This window comes from Amblyomma maculatum, chromosome 3 (genome assembly GCF_055883805.1).
Source record: "Amblyomma maculatum isolate TAMU_Amacu chromosome 3, ASM5588380v1, whole genome shotgun sequence".
Taxonomy (NCBI): domain Eukaryota; kingdom Metazoa; phylum Arthropoda; class Arachnida; order Ixodida; family Ixodidae; genus Amblyomma; species Amblyomma maculatum.
Genome location: NC_139346.1, coordinates 211,025,012 through 211,045,163, shown reverse-complemented (window position 1 = coordinate 211,045,163; position 20,152 = coordinate 211,025,012). Strand labels below are relative to the sequence as shown.

Here is a 20,152-nt window from a genome sequence, read left to right as displayed (position 1 = left end):
GGGCCCACCGAGTCGGAAATCGCTCCACAGGGGCGTCTTCGTCATTCGTTCTTACGGAGGGCACTGTCCTACCCACACAAACGACAGTTAATAGGCGAAACAAGATAAAAACACAGAGCTCTAAGCGGACACGTATCAGCTCAGGCGCTTCTTCTTCCTTGCTTATATTTGCATGAAGTAGGTTCTCAACTGCTTAGGACTAAAACCAACAGTGTCTTTATATTTGTTGAGAAAAACTGGAAGATTATGAGCCAAGGATTGTAATTTGTAGTCTGTTCTAAAATGTGGTAGAGACCACGTGTCAGTGCATCTAGTGCTTACTATTGCTGTGCTGTGTTCAAGAGATGCAAGTTTTACCAAGAAATGACCCATACCTGTCGAATCGAAATAAGTTAATTGTAACAAGCGATATTCATAAATATTATCCACATAGATCATATTAAGTGATGTTATTATGGGTTGCATATTTGACGTTGGCTCTAAGTTTACGATGAGACGAATAATTTTTCTTTGCAAGACTAAAAGCTTGTTCATATTTGTTTTAGTTGTTGCCCATACTAGAGCACAGTAGCTAACATGGGAAAGGAACTATAACCGTGAGAAAGAATCTATAATGGTGGACAGCTGCAGAACTTGGAAGCAAAAGAAGATAAAAACATTTTACTGCACTATATCTTTGGGCCATATGACACAGGCAAGACAAAGCACCATCTAAAAACAGATTTCATTGAAAGACTGGAGGGCATAAGGGAAAAACAATACACAAGTGGTAAACAAAAACCAAAAATGACTGCATGGGTATGGGCGTGCAGACACTCAAACATCTTGCGTCTTCAAGCAGCATGGCTGTTCACTATGAACCAAAATCCCACAGATAATCACCGTGTCGTAAAATGAATAGCCTGCATGACAGTGACAAGTTAAATGAACACTGAGGAGAACTCAATCAATTTTCATTCTATAGTAAAATTCCACTGTTTTGCTTTTTATTTCAGAGAAATACTGAGTTCAGAATCGAACATAATATCTTTTTGCTGACAACTGAGTCAAACTTGTGACACCGATAAGAATATCATGAGTATAAGGGTATTCATGATTCCTGGTTGAAAGTGGGTGGTGTTTGGAAACGAAAAAGCACTTTGCTTTGTTGGAGTTTGCTTGCAGAACCAGCCTTTTTTCTTTTTTTATTTGCTTTACAAAGCTGAGCTTTCAGTGAAAGTAGTCTCTTCAGGATTAAATCATGGTAATCCACTGATATACACCAATCTTAATGGGTCTTCATTGTCCCATTAGTTGACCGCCATGCATGTACCGTCTGTTGCAGAAGTATGCGGCCCAACGCGCCGGGCAGAGGAGCAGTATCGCTCCCGAGAGGCGGCGCTGCGCCCGCCGGCGCTGCCTGGTGACGTAGCTATAAAGAGTGAGGAGGCTTGTTCTCTTCTCCTCATCCCGCGGTTGATATCGCACATCTGTGCTCTCAGCCGCAGGATGAGGAGAAGAGAACAAGCCTCCTCACTCTTTATAGCTACGTCACCAGGCAGCGCCGGCGGGCGCAGCGCCGCCTCTCGGGAGCGATACTGCTCCTCTGCCCGGCGCGTTGGGCCGCAAACTTCTGCAACAGACGGTACGTGTTGACGCAGCCAACTTTAATTAATTTGGCCAAATGTTCCAGCCAGCAGTGCAGTCCACTGAATGAGACTCACCAGAGTTCACTCCCTGAGCGTGTGGCAGCTCTATGAGGAAGTCCTTTGGGCTGTTAAGCTTTCGCACATCCCAGATGCGCACTGTGTGGTCCACAGAAGCAGTCACCAGCAAATCTGAACCTTGGCCCACGAACTCGAGGTACTTCACCTTGCCCTTGTGCAGGCGGTTTGGCTGAGGCCACAACTGCAACCCACAAATGTTCAGCATCATTTTTTTTTTGCACACACTTTCAGTCAAAAAAGCCCATTGAGAGTAGGCGTGAGCATGAAATGCTCAAAGTGAGTAGCCCAGCACCATCAAAGGATAAACAAATTTCTTTTTGTACAATATATAAGTAAATATGCAGCTTTAATTTGGCACCCTAAAAGGATGATTTTAATGCATTAACAAGAAAGCATTTAAAGATAAAGCAGCTCATTTTATTCTAACTACAACTGCACTGCCAGTATAACCTTAATAAATCTACCTTACCAAGTCAATCACCAAGTGAAAAAATCATAAACGAAAGAAGGGCAGACGGCTCGTCTGCCCTTGTTTCGTTTATGATTTTTTACCATACTTGACATAACAATGAACAATCGCGGCACAACCAGCTTTATCATGTATTCTATGGTAAAATAAACCGTATATAGCTATGCTCTCATAGTAGAATATCGGTTACAACAATTAAATCAGGTCACTAAGCACCAACCCTAACAGACTCACAATACAGTAAAACCTCGATAATTTGAACTCACTAAATTCGAAATCCCAGACAATGCAAAGAATTTCTGCGGCCCCATAATTTTCCACTTAAATTTAGTCGCACTTACGTGACTGAAAACTCGGTAAAAAAAAAAATTGGCTGTTGCTTAGCTCGACTATGCCAGGATATACGTAGTGAAAGCTAAGGCATAGCTTGGTTAGCCTTGGTTAATCTTGATTGCACGTCTAGGTTAGTGTGGCTACCTAGCTAGGTCTCTTCGGCTCGTTGCCTTTGCCTGTTTTCATTCCAACGCATAAGCCTGGCGTGTTTTAAGCCTTTCTGACTCGCTTTCCATTGCTCCAAACACGGTGGCACCGATGAACCAACTGCTTTTTATACAGCGTTGCTACGCTCACCAGCTGCTTTCTCCCCTCCTACCTACCTGGCAGCATGCACGACACGGCACAAGGCTGCTCTCTCTTCGCCTTCTTACACTCATTCTCTCTTTGCTGCTGCTATGCGCTCTGATGTCACGCGCTGCACACCTGTCGCTCTTCTCCAGTTTCCGTGCATGCGCACTAGTGGCCTGTCTACACACGCCGAAATGTTCTGGTCGTATACACACTAGATGGCGAGGAGGTTGTTGCTAGGCAGCGGCAATGAAAGCGACACAACCACGGTGGAAATTGGTGCCACAGTGAAATTGCAATTGAATTGAATTGGCGCGGGGTTTGCAGACCCTCTTCCAAGCGCACACCCCTATGAGAGCCGGGCGCCAGGCCCGGGGACGCTTGTACCCATTTTTACCGGTGGGTGTCCGGCGGTGGGTTTCGAACTAACCACCTCCCGCAGCCAAGATGGGTGCTCTAATCACTAGGTATAAACGTCCCCAGGCCTGGCGCTCAGCTTTTCTAGGGGTGTGCGCTTGGGAGAAGCTCCGTAAACCCTGTTGCGCCCAAACCCAGTTTCGAACCTCGCAGCCTGCAAAGGTGGTTCATATTTGTCTTGAAAAGGTACTTCCGTTGAGCCTCATCTGCAGTGCTCCCTTTGAGCCACAGCTGCAGCAGTTCTAAAAAAAGGGCCACATAAGGGCTCCTGCCAAGCGAGGCCGACTTATGGTTGTCCGATGGTGGAATGAGTCACTTGTCCCATTGGCGCAACTATTTGGGCCATGAACCCTTTCCCAAGCATTTCACCCCAAAAGAGTCGAGCACCAGGCCGGAGGATAGCTTATACCCATGAAAAACCGGTGGGTATCCGGCGGCACCAGGGATCAAACCTGTACCTCCCGAATACGAGGCGGATGCTCTAGCACAAGGCCACGCTTCGATCAATCCAATCAAATGTAAGGTTAGGTTAATCCTAACATTTTTCTCAGTTTCAATGACTTCGAATTGACGAGGTTTTACTGCAATGCAACCACGCCAGCCAAACCACATCAGGAAGCACCAAGAACGATCAATTCCATACTGGGACTTCGTTTGTGCTAAAATCTTTCACACGGATACTTGCTACAGTTGGACGCCTTGTAGAGAGATATCAACAAGACTGCCGTGAGACAGTTAAAGCTCCATGGTTACCGATTTCTGCCTGGGAATAAGTAAAGAGTGTGAGCCACTTTTCCCTCATTAAATTTACTTTCTCAAGTTCGCAATGTTCTTTTTTTTTTTTTACTTAACTCGGTTATAACAATTGTATTTCCATGGCACTTCAATATTGTTATAGTGGGTTTTACTGTAATGTCACTGCAACCATTGTGATAAAATAGATGTTCCAGCGTACCAGACTAGTTCCTAAATTCTATGCTGTTTATTCCCGAATCATCAAGTGATTAGAATCACCTATCGTCGACAGCATGCACTGGTAACATAATTAACTTTTGTTATTTAGTATTTAATGAAACTTAACAAGATTTTACTACTATTTGAATGATCACCATTAATGTCCTTATCCCATTCCTCTCCACTATGCTTTTGCTCTGAGGACATAAAAAGTTGAGCTGTTCTGTGGTACAGCTGGCCAGAATAACCAGTCCTTAATATGTGCAGCCTGTTCTAATATGTTAAAGGATTATACAGCAGCGAACATGACATACATGGTAAAGCTCAATAATTTAAGATTACCTAAACAATACAGTAAGCTAACTAAACACTGTTTTAATTCTTTACTTTAAAGGGCAAGATTATACTGCGGAATTGAAAACCAGCAACATCAAGGTGAGCAATCCTAAATTTTCTTAACTGACATTGTGCATAAAATACAGATGACTCCTATGTGTTTGATGATATAGAGTAAGTAGATTCAATTTTGTCAATGATACTATGAGCAGCGACAGTATTTTATAAATATGCAATACAGAAAAGAAAACTTGAAGAGATTTGAAATGCATATTTCTAACATTCCATATTTCAGACACAACAGCCGATTAAGAAAATGAGAAAATCTAGGCACCCATTCTATGTGATGGCCTTCAATTTTGCATCAATCTTCTCCCTGAGTTATAAAACGAAAAAGTTAATTAGTTAAGCATCTATTTATTGAGCTCCACTAAGCATTTATTGTGTTTCTTTCTTCTGTTGATGTTAAAAAGCTTTAAACCTGTTAAAATTGAAAAATATATATAATAAAGCACCCGACATAGATAGAAAGCAAAACTTGTAGAATTCAGATAGACTTCAAACCTGCTGCACACTCAGACCAGTTTCTTTCATCTCCCAACTCTCAAGTGGGACATAAGAGAAGGTTTCTGGGTGTTACAGTGTGGACTGCAGGGAGACAATGCATCTACTAGAGTTAATTGTATATAAAGGCATGAGAAGTAGTTTACAGAACGTAACTTTTAGAGAGAAAAAAGAAAGAATATTTTTGAGTTTCCTCGTTTTGCCAGGCTTTGGTTATAGTGGATCAAGCAGGCACTGACCTCATTAACTCTTCACTGAGCTCTTTCACCTGGCCACACAGAAAAAAATTTTTTTTTTTCCATGAAGCTGCATCTTGCAAACTTTTGTTTATGGCTGTACACTTCGTACAATTAAGCACTACTGTAGTGAGCTACAGTAAGCATTACTAATGGCACTGCTACTACTAAATTGCTACAAGAGAGCTGCTAGAGTCAATATTTTCTATTTTCCCGAATTTCGGCTGTTTATTAAACCGTTTCCACATGTTCAAATATATGATAGGCCAAGCCTGGAGGCATACAACATGAGAATTTTAAAGGAAGCAACAGTTCCCCACCGTGATGGCTTCTCTGGAGTGCCTATAGCTGCAGTGAGGAAGGGAATAAAAAAAGTGTGGAAAGTTGCTAACATGCAAGAGGGCAGTACCTGTGGGGGATGCAAAAGCAAGAGCAGAAACACAGCAGCTTCATCAGAGTAGGAGATTGAATCATATGAGAACTATGATGGCTATAAGTCTCGGAAACAGAACATAAAATGCAAAAACATCGTGGCTGCTTCCCTGCAGTGCACTGATGCAAGGAGGAGATACTTAGTCGACGGACTGGATGCATTGTCAAGTTTCATTGCTTTTAAGGTCAATGCAAATGCACACTGAATTCTGCAAGCACTACAAAAGAAGCTCTTAAAGACCATGTGCGAAAAAAAAAAAGGTATTCAACAGTTTTATGCTCTGGAACCACCAATAAATCCCTATGTAACTTCTTTCAGAAGAGTCATCTTTCAAAATTATGCTGCTTGAATGATATCTCTGATATAATTCAACATTTTTAAAAAATAAGGTTTCATAGTACTGTCTCCCCTTGTCAAGTCTTGCAGAGTTCGTATCACTGCACACTAAGTGAATAGACTGGGTTTGTTGTGTTTACTTTCCAACACCCTCCACCACCACGCACCAGTTCGCCAGTAGTGCTGAACGCATAAGCGCAACCCATGTTGTCTCCAGCCAACACCATCTTCCTTTCGTGAAGTACATCCAGTGAGGTGAACCACACTCTGAAAAGGGGTAAAAGGGCATTCATATAAGCAACCGCATCTGATAGAGCTTCATTAGAGAAAGCTCGTCATTTGCTTCTAGTAGGGCTACCAAATGTAAAAATATGTATGCCCAGTGTACTCCACTACAGGCATACATCAAAAATATTATGCACAACTCATATCAGTCACTAGTCAAAAAGTTGCTCGTGCAAGGTGATGAGAGTTTATGACCATTTTTTATACATATTATTTGCAATCTGCTGTCAGAAAAAAATCCCTTTAGCTTTTTTCAGAAAACAGTGTCACTAGATCTGTTAGAGGTCCCTGTTGCTGCAAGCCAGGTTCCCAGATAACACTTGCTTTTCAAAATTAAGCACATACCAATGTATACTTTGCACAATCATTTAAATCTAATAACTGTTCTTGCAATAGGGTGACTAGTGAGGGAATACCTATCGCTCATCCACTTTACTCAACATAGCTTTATGCATTTCATAGTCCCTTTAAGTCCCATATCAACATGCAGTTTTCTCATCATGCTTTAAAATATAAAATAGGCAAACAAATGCAATGTACGAAATTAAGGCGTAAGCAGCACAGCAAAACTAAAAAAGAAAAAAGAAAGAAGGCTCATAATGCAAAAGCATTGCATGAGTCAAAAACTGTCTGCTGTGTGCCTGAAGCCTCTGTCACCTACCATGAATGGTACACAGAAAAGCCAGAACAGGAGCCTTAACACTGTGCATTAAAACAGAGGGAAGGAAATTTCCCTTTTTCTCATGTAGGATATAAGTGAAATCGAAAAGGTGTATGCTTTTGCATTTCTTCTGGAAAAAAACAAAAAAAGCAAAAGCATGAGAATATCAGTTCTCATGTTTACTCTTCTATGTATATTTAGCATGAGGCTCAGACATGCTTTCTTAGTTATTAATATTGAAGCCCTAAACTAAATCTCTTCTTAATAGCCATCATTTTTTTTTATTTGACAATTCACAGTGCAACTTCAGTGTCTAGCATATGATTTGTTACTCAACCAAAACATGCCTGCACTTGAACTGCAGTAAAATCTCCTTAAGTCGGCTTTCAGTGGAACAGAAAATTATTAAAATTAGCCCGCCGCGATGTTGCAATGGCTAGGGCGCTCAACTACTGTACCCAAGGATGCGGGATCGAACCCCGGCCGCGGTGGCCGTCTTTCGATGGAGGTGAAAAGCAAGGCACCCATGTGCTGTGCAATGTCAGTGCATGCTAAAGAACCCCAGGTGGTCGAAATTTCCGGAGCCCTCCATTTAGGTGTCCCTTATAGCCTGAATCATTTTGGGACGTTAAACCCCATAAACCAAACCAATTGAAATTAGCTGAAAGTTCAAATTATCAAATGGCTCAAAAAAACAGCCAAATACAGTTCACACTGCAGTAATTTTATCTAATGAACACCTGGAATAAGTCTTTACATTTAAAATAAAACTGAGTGAGCACAAGAATACTTCGAGTGCTTTGCTTTGCTTGCACTGTCAGAGATACCGAAGAATTGCCTCAGAATTGAAAGTGCCTCTGTGGCCCTTTTCACAGCTGCGACGCAGTAGCAGCGGTGCCTCCTCACAAATGGTTTTGTCACTTCACCAGCATCCTCAAAAGCCAATGGTTTGGCAAACTCAAACGACGTGACGCCATCCCAAAATTAAAATAAAAGACCAGTGACGCGCAAAGTTACGTTCGAAATGGCAGGGTGGGGTGAATTTAAGGGAAACAGAACTGAAATTATTCTATGGGGCTTATTCTGGCAATAGGGGACTTCCAATCTTCATAGCACCTGCCATAGCTTGCACTCCTAAGATGCGTGGGCAACTCTGCTTCATAGCATTCAGATTCTGTGAGGTCTATTTGGATGATCACTGGCTTTGCGGATTCTACCTTGACAAGACAACTGCAAACACTGGAAGGAGGCCTGCTCACCTCTCGGACTCTGTGTCCCAGAACACTTGGTTCTCTGCACCTCCAAAGTCCTGCAGCATCACTTTGCTGAGCAGAGTGGCAGTGTACATTTGGGTCGCATTATCAGGGTGGAACTTCATGGCTGCCACGGCCGACCCACTGCCTGTCTGCATGGAGAGTTCAGAGTCAGCAAAAATCACAAAATATCTCCCCGCCCGCTTCCCGTACCTAATGCTTTGGAACAAACTTTGCTATAGAAGCTTAGCACCGGCTTGCACTATGAAAACAAATTATGACATTGCTACCAGAGTTCTTGCAGCAGTTTGATATGAGGGCCAATGCCTCTAACATGCTCAGTTTTAAAACAAAAACTTTTCTCAAAGGTTAATTTCTTTATTACAAATATTGACGGCCCTTCAAATGGGCCTATCAACTTTAGCTGTGAAACTCCCTCTGCTGTCGCTTAAGGTGATTCTTGAAGTCTAGGAATGCTGCTTGTGAGCATTTCATGCTTGTAAAATGCACAAAAGACTTCAGTATATCTGCCATTAATTTGATTCATTTAATACAGTCCTTACACGCAAAAACTACTGAAATTACTCGGCCTTATGATGGCTGCTAGGTGATGAACCCCCTTGTTTAAGATATTCCATTCTTAGAAGAAAACTAACCCACTGTAGCTATGCTTACAGCCTACATGCTTTGCCTAAAGATCGCCTTTCTACTCCAAAATAAAAATGCATGAACAAAAATGCAGTTTAGTGAGACAACCTTTTACTTCTATCCATTTCTTTATTTATGCATGTGTCAAGCGCACTTGCTATGGGCATCACTATAACATAGAGAAAAAGCAGTAACGTTAGAAATATAGATAAAACAAAATGCAAAAACAAATCCGACTTTTATGAAGCCACAAATAATGAAAACAAAGTACATTGCATACTGTATAAAGTTTCCGTACAGAGCATGAGTGCAGCAAGCTAACATGACAGCTTAAAGGGCCACTGTCCAGGGAAGGACCTTTTAAGCAAAGGAGCCCAGTGCTTCGATCAGGTACCGGAGATAGTCTGTGCAAAATGCTACAGCAATACTCACGCCGCAAAGCAGCAAAAATACAAATCAAAACTCTCTCATCTTCCCCGTCAGGAAACCAGCTTCCTCCTTTCCCTACGAGCCGCAAGGATGACGTCATAGTCGAAAACGACATCCATTAGTCCGTCTCGCTGTCTGAGGGTGAAGGATGGGTGTCTACCGCTCGCTGCGCGCTTTTCCCTCGCCACGGCCAGACTGAATCCAGTGGTGCGCGCTCCCTCGCCCGTTTTGCGCCCGCGGAGTGCCACGCACCACCTCCCGCCAAACGCGGAGGAGGAAGGGGAATTTGTCTTGCGGAGGCTAAACGACCGGGCAGGAGAGTGAAAAACCTTTGCGAGGGAACAGGAGGAGAGAAACACGACAGAATCGGGTGATTGCGGTGGCTGTAACTGCGTTATTAGTTACTCTTTTCAAAAACATTTTGCGGCCTTGCGTTCTGGGGGCGAAGTCTCACAGTCACCGGGGAAGAAAATATTTTCGACCGGAGGGCGGACAGTGGGCCTTTAAGAACAAGAAATGTCCACCGAGAGAGAGCTGGAAGCTTCTTTGCATCTTGTAGAGCTCCACACACACAAAAAGAAAAGTTCTAAAAATGCCTTGGAGTAAAAGGTTCCGTGCATTTTGAATCCTTCCTTATCTTTGTGTTTCACTACATTTATTGGTGGCATGCAACTGGTAGAATGTTTTGCCTTCATAAACTTTATCTGTGTCTCACTATTATACTCCCCGTTCATATGATTAAAATCACAGGCAATAAAAATGTGCCACTAAGTTACACTTAATAGGTTCCCAGATAACATAATTTCCCGGCTGGTACCTTAAAGCAATAACATTAAAGCTCCCATTCAGTGCAAAAAAATGGCATCGGCATAATTTTGAGAAGCCCACATCAAGCCTTTGCCAAGAAACCTATGTGATGTCATGCTTGTGCTGAGAAACTCGCATCATGCAGGGATGCCTGGAATGAAAATAATTTAAACTAGGACTTTTCATGTGACATAAAGGTTCCTAAGTCTGAAATGACAACTTTACAAAGTAATTTCATTTTCTGTAAACAAAAATTTTCGTAAATGTCAGTTGGAATTCAAACACATGACCTTTGGCTGCCAGCCAGACCCTGATAGTACGCTTGTACAGCTGCAGTAAAAGTGCGGATTTAGATGCGTTAAGTAAGGTCTTTCACATTATGTGGCACCTTATGAGTGTATGTTAACGAGCATGAGTCTAACTATAGGGAAGTTCTAATTATGGAAGTACTAATTAAATGAGTACCAAAGTGCATGTTGGCATTACTTATCTCTCCTTGACATGGCATAGTGATGGCAGCATGCAGCGGACGATAGAAGACCCCCACTATCTGATGTATAACACTTCCCCAAAAAATGACGCGGAACCTTCATCCTAGTGGAATGCTTCTTTGTGGCTTCAATGCTCTCTGTTTGCAAGAGGCTTTTATGCTTATCCCCCCCCCCCACAAAAAAAAAGAAGGCACACGCAAGAACAACCAAGTAATATGCTGAGTGTTAACATTATCGATGAAGTGCTCCACGACATGTTCGCAGAATGTGTCATGATTACATTGCAGAGCGATGCGGCTCCGCAGACCGTTCCACAAACAGATGACATCGGGAGTAGCGAATAGTTAACTCCTTAACCTTTTCGTTCTGCCAAAAAATTTCTAAAACTGCTTATTATTATTATTATTATTATTTTTGATCTTAACTTCAATTGTTCTTCTAAAGAAATGAAGTACAAAATAACTGAATCAGAAACTAAGTCAAATTAGTATAATGAAGTTTATAGCTCACTATTTCTCATCTGAGCTGCAATCTTCATCGGAAGAATTGCTCATATCAATGTCATCACTGTAATGTTCACTTCCCGAAACAATGTAGATCTTCGCGTCTGAATCATCATGTTTGGATGACGAAGGCGATGAAGAAAAGCTCTTTTTCCATGCAGCTGGCCAGCAATTCATGCATAGCCTTGCCCAAATGTCATTTTTATAATCCAAGCTGCCATATAATGAGTGTTCAAGTGGTAGAATAAAAGCAATAAAATGTTAGTGATGCCATCTAAATGCTCAAGGTGAAAAACTATCCTATGGGAACAAGCTACACTCGTCCAAAACAGTTTGGGAAAGGCTCTACAGAGCTCGTTTAAAACAGTTAAGGGGCTAAAGGTATGTGTACTGCCGTAAATGAGGGTGAAACTGCAGGAATGTTGCAAATGTGGACTAAGTTTTATTTTATAGGTGTGTTTATAAAAGAGAAAATGCCACAACAAATTTTTATCAACTGGAGTGTAAAGTTCGAGCTTTAGTCATGGTTACTCTGTGCTCGCAATAATAATTTCTCAAAATAATATGACAAGCTCTGATCTGAATTGCTTCTAACTTGTCAAGCGAGTATTTTTGGTGAGGTACCCTAGCTGCAGCCTGAACAAAGTTAAAAAGGCTTGCTTATGCACTTGAGGAGCAGTTCCTTGAATGCTACAGCGGAGAAAACCTAATGACCTTGAAGCATCTGCAGAAATGGCCGATATGTATAAGACTAACCCAAGAAAGATTTGGTGTGATATGGAGGCCTGGGTACTTAACTGAGCCAACATGTTGCTAATAATGTAGTAAAAAAAAAATGTGAATTAGAAAATTTTCGGGTAAGAAATAATGTTACATTTAGAATTGTGCACAGTCATTAAGCCATGTTTTGGACCAGTTGTTAATGTTTGGTTTGGTTTACAGGGTTCAATATCCCAAAGCGGCTTTGGCTATGACAAATACCATAGTGGAGGGTTCTGGAAGTTTCGACCACTTAGGTTTTTTAATGCACATCAACAGCGCACGTACAAGGGTGCCTTGCTTTCTGCCTCCATCGAAAAGTGGTCCCAATGGTCAGGATTGAACCTGCACTTGTCAATGTGGTCAAGGTCACTTTGATGAGAAAGATTGTCAGATCTTTAGATTGGTCAATAAATAAAGCAATCATCAGCAAATATGTGCAACCAAGATTAGATGTTTTTTGGTAGATCATTAGTGTAAATTATGAAGATCGAGGACACTTCTTTGTGGCACATCTGATGTGACGTCAGAGGGAAGAGAAGAATAATTGTTGACAACAATGAACTGCTAGCAATTAGAAAAAAAAAAAACGTTAACGAGTTCATAAGAAAGTTAGAGACTCTAGTATAGGCGCAGAAACATTAGATATTAACAATTTGCGATATGAGCAAATGCTTTGGCAAAGCCCAAAAAAGATGCAATTGGTTTATAAGTTAGTGCTCATGTTGATATGTAGGCCAGTAACAAGCAAATTAATATAATTGCAACTGGTGGGAAAAGTCTCTCATAAATCCATGCTGGTCAGGGGCAAAAAAATATGGGGAACACTTAAACTCCGCCTTTAAGGATATGATGCGATAGCAAAAGCTACTAGCCCACATTAAAGCTCACTTTAACCAAACCGTATGAAAGTGCCTATGTGGCCTATGGGTAACTTTTGCACCCATAGACAATAAAGAAAAAAATGTGGCCTATGGGTATTGTGAATGAAAGGGTCCTGGCAGGCTGATTATGACATCACCCTCCCATATGAAAGGATAGGCCCGAGCTGGCAGCTCGTGCCAGCTCCCTACACAACCCTACACTACGACCTTGCAGCACCAGCTCATGATTTTTCGCTCATAACACTAATGCCAACAATAACTCCGGCGCCGATACCGGATTTTTAGTGCACTGGGCCTTTAATGTTGTCGCGTTCAAAATTCGCAGATGATCAAAGAGAATCACGCAGCATATGTGCGAGAGCAGCAGTCTTCTACAGCATGCTATATACATGACTATGTTATCGCCTATGTAAAGAAATTACAGGCATTTATGGTCGTTTCCAAATTATTTACTGTACTGTGGAATGATTGTTGAATTGTGTACCAAACCACGACAGTGCTTTACACCTCCTGTCACATTGTGTGAAAGGCCACCTGACATCGATTTAAAGGTCTCTCTTAACCAAGCAGCACGAACGTTCCTGCATGACCCAAGAGTAGCATGTCTAACTCAGAGTCCACGGATCCAGTGGGTGCAATTTCTACCTTGCCCTTTCACATGAAAGATGCTGTCCAAATTAGCAGCCCTTTCCAACTTGACCATGCTAAGTGGTTCGGTGATGTCGCACAACCCGCCGAAGAATCTGTGCCCTGGTATGTCACTTGCGAACTGCCACCTGCCAGAGGCATGCTCATGAATTTTCGAGGCTGTGAGGCTTCATATGGTCGGCTCCACCAATACCGATGCTGTCGGACAATTTTTTTTAACATGAATAATGAGATTACTAACGCTCATGGGTAAAAAAAAAAAATTGGTTGTGGTTTGACTCTGGTTAACCCTAGTTGAATTGCGGTAGCAACGGCGGAAGCTTCTTTTGCCTGCTACATTATTCGCCTATCACGCCCTATCAGTGTAAGATGCTACATTATTGGGGACACTTAAGCTCATCCTTTAAGAGTATGACGCGAGAGCGTAAGCTACCAGCCCACACATAAATGAGAAGGATTCAAAGCTGCTGAACCGAATGTGGAGCAAAAGCATTAGCTGTCCCAAGCGTTCTTCTTCTTCCTCTTCTTTTTCTCCGCAGCTGTTCAAGGTCAAACGTGGCCCTTCCCGTCCAATAAAATGAAAAAAAGAAAAAAAAAGGAAAGAAGATGAGAGTCCAGGTGACTGCAGGCATTCAATGTATATTGTGTTCAACAAGGTTGTCTTCAAGCAATATGGTGTTTAGCTGCCAAGTGCATATGCGCCACATACGAGTGGGTGAAACCCTGGGCCATGCAACACAAAGACGAGTAATGAATGCACAAAAGTTCTTAATGCCAAAATGGTATGCTCGAATATAGCATCAGTCTGTCATCAAGGTGGCTTGCCCGCAGCATCTAGGCCCAAAAAGGGGCAAAGCATAAAAAAAAATAGAAGGGTTCAACGCTGCTGAACCAAATGTGGAACGAAAACTTTGGCTGCGGGCAAATGAATGTTGCATTGAACACAACCAGCGTTCCGTTAACGCATCAAAGTTCACCGGCTTTCTAGGCGGAATCCACTTTAATGCTGGGAGCATGCGATACCGGCAGACGCTTTCCTTCTCCACTCGGTCAGCTCTCCGCGGTGGCACGTGCATTCGCAGTGCGTAAACTACCCTTCTACTCTTCTCCCCGCCGGCGTGAAAAGGAGAGGGGTGACCAATGCGGGCTACCAGCCCGCATATAAAGCTTCGCTTTAACTAAGCCGTATGAACGTGCCTGCATGGCATTGGGGTAATGTGAATTCAAATGTCATGGCAGGCTCATTCAAAAGTCACCTTCCCACATGAAAGAAGAGGCTCGAGTTGGTGGTCTTTCAGGCACCGGTAGCGCAAGGGCAGTGCAGTGTAGCTTTCACTACAAAAATGAATACAGACTGAAAGATGCTTGGATGGTCTGCTGTGACGCACTGCATAAGCAGAATGCGACTTTAGGATGATGCTTTTCCCTTTCTAACATGATAGCGTTAAAGGCCCTGTTTGCCGAAAATCCGGTATAGGCACCAGCATCCATTCACCGGCATTGGCATTGTGAGCGAAAAATCACGAGCATGGCACTGGTAGGCAGCAGCTAGCAGCTGACATTGCCAAGCACTAACTGGACATAGGGTTGCCTGACATTACATTTCGCAGGAGCTGCCAACTCGGGCCTCTCCTTTCATACGAGAGGATGATATCAAAATCATCCTGCCACGAAGATTGAATTCACGCTACCGCTAGGACACGCAGGCATGTTCTATGGTTTGGTTAAAGCGGGGCTTTATATGTGGGCTCATGCCCTTAAAGGCCGAGGTTAAGTGCCCTCCATAATTTTGCTGCATCGCATTGCATGAAAGTAGTACCAATTTATTTTGCTTTACTTTGGCTGGCTTTTATGACTTATATGATTTTTCTAGTGGTTTTACACCTGTTTTATTATGCACATTCCGCCTAACTTTGCGCATCACGTTTGATCAGCTGACAATGCATACTCGCTATCGGCATGCTTTCCTCTTCTTCACATTAGCCGCTTGCTCCAGGACCTTGCACTCTCTCTACTACTCTTTGTGCCTCCGGTCGAGATCCCGCACTCGATTCGCTGCAGGCACCGGATTCTCCACTCAGCTTGTATATCTGCGCATTCATGCTATTTGTGGAAGCTGCCAGGTTGTGCGTGGGAAGGTTTAAAGCTATTCATGGCATGTGAGTTGTGACTGATCTGACAAATGTAGCACGAAAAGAATGCTACGTCAGTCAGGCACCGTAGTAGCTTCCCTGAAGCGCACTCATGCAAGGGGACAAAGCCTCCCAAAATAATGAGCCTGAGAATTTAGGGTTACCAGGTGCAAGAAACAAAAAGTCACCAGAAAAACTAGAAAAGTAGCCAACCAGGTCTAGAAGAGTACAAAGTAACCAGAAAGGAGCCATGGTTTCACTAAAAACAACAAATAAACATTACTTGTTCAAATTCAGTTTTTATTCAAATGGCCATGCACAGACAAACCATAGATAGGAATTACGACAGCAAACATAGCTGACAAAACTTCTTCAAAACTACCATACCTATAAACTCAAGAAAATAAATTGCATCCAATCACAGTGAAACTAAAACATATATTTGGCTCTGCGATACCTACACAACTCAAGCAAATAGATCCACGCCTAAAAATTATGTCCAAATTAAGTGTGCTAAAACTGTGCAGGCTCAGGTGTGATGTTAACGGCCCTCTATAAATAGATAAGCTCACCTTCTCGCTGATTTTTTGTGGGACTGTAACACTAAGCTTGTGGCCTTCCTCAACTGCACGTCAAACTTGATACTCGAAATGAATATACAACAAGATCATTGGACATTCTGTCCCTCAGCACAGTTTTTTTTTTAATGTGACAGTTGAAAATACTTGCTCCAGCCGTGTCACCTTTTGATACAGGCAAAACAAAGACCTTCAAGGCTCCTCCTGAAGATGAATCATGGGTTTGGCAGCAACCAGAAGGATCTCTGTAATTGTAAAGCTAATTGTCCAAAAATCAAGTGTAGTTGCTTTGGAACTAACATTCTAGCTGCAAGTACCTCAACTCTCATTCGAATTGGCTTTGAGGGTAACCAAATATTTCAAGTAGCATGTCTTTGAGCGCTTTCATTGCACACGGCCTAAGGATGGACTGCATACTGATGGTATCAATTTTTGCACTAGTGAAGTAGCATTTGGCAAATGTCTTTGGAGGTCACATTTGCGATTTGCAGAAACGAAAATAATAAAAAAAAAATAAAAGCTCTTTCACAGTATCTTTCTCGCTATCCAAGCTATCTTGCACAAATTCGGCAAACAGTACTTTTAGGTCTGCATCCTGAAGGCTTAAAAATATAGACTTGAGGTCCGCAAATCAAAGTTCAGCAGGCTGTTTTTATCATGTTGCAAATTAAGGCTTGATAACTCTAACCAAGAGCTAGGCTACACCACACGATAAAAACAGCTTTCTCAACCCTGACTTCGTGAAGCTCGAGTCTAAAAGCTTTTCTAACTTCTCAAACACACTGATGGGGTAAATCTTCTGAACTTGCTTGCCAACCTGCCCAAAAGTAGCCAATTTGACGCAAAGTAGCCAAACCTGGCAACCCTGGCTAAGATTCTGGCAATTCCGCCATTTCTTTTGGTGAGCCAGACGGGCAGCGAAGTCTATTCTGCGCCATGTAAATTGTAAATGTGGGCTAGATTGTGCAAGCACTAGAAATCGAGCTGTTCAAACCTTGTGCTAGAGCTGTTGTATCTCATTCAACAGATAGACTTTTCAAAATCAGATGTTTTGGGTCACACACTTTCCCAGGTTACATAGTTTTTGAGATCTTTTTGAATGCATCAACAACAAGGTTCCAGTTTAATATGAAATGTTTCCTTCGTACCGGTGGTGTGGCAGCCTGTTTTTTGGGGTCCCAAGCATTCCACAGAATAATTTCGCCATTCTTCGACCCCACAGCAAGCAGGTGTGGACGTGTAGGGTGCCACTGGAGGCATGTCACTCGTGCGGACTCCTTGAACTGCGGCACAGGCCCAGTATCACGCACAAAGTCCAGTACTCCTCGGGCCAGAAGACGCCTTTTCAACTGAACAAGCATATGCAAAGATCAATCAGAAAGACACCATTTGCTACTCCATTTAATGGCATAAAATGACGAAACAGTTCGATAACACAAGAACAAACAAGTCCAATCTAAAGAGTAATAGAGCGAGTACAAAATACTTTAGTGCACATAAAATAAAAGCAGCCGGGATGAGAAACCCCAGCTTCCAAGGACCGCTTGGGTCACTGGCCAATTATGAAATATGAGCGCATAAAGAAGAAATGATTCACAAAAGTTTTCAGTTTTAGTGAGCATGCAAGTACAAGGTAAACAATACAAAGGACAAGTTTCTTTGCATCGCTAGGAATTGCATGCCAGAAATACCAAGCTTGGAATTCATCTCCTATAAGTTAGGTCATCTGAAAATTTTAATTCAATGACTGTTATATGTATATATAGAAGCGGGACTTTTTGCTTCAAATGAAATGAAACGTACCATCTCACCTTCACCTGTCATCGCTATACTGCCTCTCTGATTAGCTCTAAAAAATCTCAATCAGAGTCACATGCTTCAAACTTGTGGTAAACAACAGTCATTTAAGAAGCCTCTTTCTGTGTTGATGTCAAAGCAATGTGGCATTGAACTTCCAATTTCAAGACCGGTTGGCCATCAAAAATGCCCATGCCAAGAATCAGTTTTCCAGGTTTTGTCATTTTGACATAAATGAAAAAAAAAAAGTGGCTTCCTAAACTGATTGTTTTCAACACAAGTTCAAAGCATGTGACGCTGGCTGACACATCAGAGAGCCAATCAAAGAAATGATATGGTGACGACAGGCAAAGTCAATTTTCTAAATTGGGCTCCAGAGGTGTCCCAACTAAATTCAACCAAGCTTTTAAAGAACATTCAGTGTCCTCGCCAAGTGAAACCAACTGAGGGTCGTTCAAAGTCGCCTCGTCTAGCCTGCAGTATTTTTTTCGTTTGCAAAGCTGATTAGTTAGTAAAGAATAATTAGCTATAACATTCAAATTAATGACCTGAGGAACACAGTGTCAATACAACAGTTGTAGATTGTCTCGAAAAATGGCTAGCAGCCCTGTTTCCATCTACATACTATTTCATCATCATCATCATCATCCTCAGCCTGACTATACCCACTGCAAGGCGAAGGCCCCTCCCATATTCCTCCAAATAACCCGGTCCTGTGCTCACTGCATCCGCTTGACCCCTGCGAACTTCTTAACCTAATCCTCCCACCTAACTTTCCGCCGCCCCCTGCTACGCTTTCCTTCCCTTGGAATCCAGTTTGTTGCCCTAAGCGACTATTGGTTATCATTTCTTCGCGCTACTTGTCCTGTCCATGGCCATTTTTCCTTCTTGATTTCCACTAGAATGTCAGTGACTTGAGTTATTTCTCTGACCCACTCTGCACGTTTCCTATCTCTTAACATTATCCCTACCATTTTTCTTTCCATAGCCCTCTGCATTGTCCTCAACTTAAGTAGAACCCTCTTTGTTAGCCTCCAAGTTTCAGCCCTACAGGTAAGTACAAGTAAGATGCAACTGTTGTATACTTTCCTCTTGAGCGATACTGGTAAGCTGCTAGTCATATTCTGGGAGTGCTTGCCAAATGCGCTCCATCCCAGTCTTACTCTCCTTGTTATTTCCCCTTTATGGTCCGGATCTGCGGTTACTACCTGTCCTAAGTAGACATATTTGCCTACCACTTCCAGTGCTTCGCTACCTAAAGTAAACTGCTATTCCTTCCCTAGACTATTGAACATTACCTTAGTCCTCTGCATATTGATTTTCAAGCCTACCTTTCTACTTTTCCTGTCTAGGTCATCAATCATCCTTTGCAATTCAGTACTATTTACATAACTTTATATCAGCCTTCAATGAGCTATCACGTGACCAGCCGCTGGCTCACATCTTAGCCTCAGTGCGCACACACAGCGCCTCATCGGGGAAAGCACTTCAGAAAAAGAAATTTAAAAATAAGTATATTCTGTTCTGTGAGCCATGTCCCGGAACGTTAAAGTGGCACCACTATTATGCTTTTTTTATTGTATGATTGTAGTTTAATGCCAATAAAACTTACTTTAAGGAAATGGTAGCTTGCTGCAAATATTTTAGTAAGCTGTTTTTTAAAACTACAACTTCTGTAGTGACACTCTGGCCCTGAAGCCAATAATTAGTTATCTAATTAGTCTATATTATTTATTGAAGCATGAAGAACAAAAATATTACTGCAAACTATGCCATGCAGCTCGCAATGATGCAGATCGCAAACAACCCTTGGTTTGTTTAACTGGGGCTAAGACATACTGTTTTTTTTTAAAACCTTGGTTACATTTGGCTGGGACGCTTAGTGCATGCGTATGTGTGTGTATTCCTTCTTGACAATGGCTTTTGTGGTGAAAAAGGCGAAGACAGGAGGCTATTTTTCAGTGTGGCGTTTATGTTCCCTATTTAAAAGTAAATGTGAAGAAGCAGTAGTACATAAGGTCAAAATTTACAGTCTGAGCATGTCGACTGCCTGGGTGACTATACTCGCGGACAAAATTGTGGCTTTACAGTGAAGGCTAGCTGTCTGACACTGTTCTTTCCCTTCAGCACCAAGTCAGTCGAGCCAGATGGTGATGGAAGGCAAGGGGTAGGAGCCAACTGCTGGGCAGCTGGGCAGTGGAA

At 42.3% G+C, this 20,152-nt stretch overlaps 1 protein-coding gene across 2 annotated transcripts in view; it reads right to left on the bottom strand.

The window, feature by feature from the left end:
• Nucleotides 1-20,152, bottom strand: part of LOC146197624 (DNA damage-binding protein 2-like) — a 52,047-nt gene that overhangs the window by 28,775 nt on the left and 3,120 nt on the right. For both annotated transcript variants that reach the window (XM_084599531.1, XM_084599530.1), the window contains exons 2-5: nucleotides 17,302-17,502; nucleotides 8,281-8,426; nucleotides 6,243-6,342; nucleotides 1,704-1,887 (exon numbers count right to left, since the gene is read on the bottom strand). In XM_084599531.1, the coding sequence (XP_084455657.1) occupies nucleotides 1,704-1,887; nucleotides 6,243-6,342; nucleotides 8,281-8,426; nucleotides 17,302-17,502 (631 nt within the window). The remainder of the gene's footprint in view (nucleotides 1-1,703; nucleotides 1,888-6,242; nucleotides 6,343-8,280; nucleotides 8,427-17,301; nucleotides 17,503-20,152) is intronic.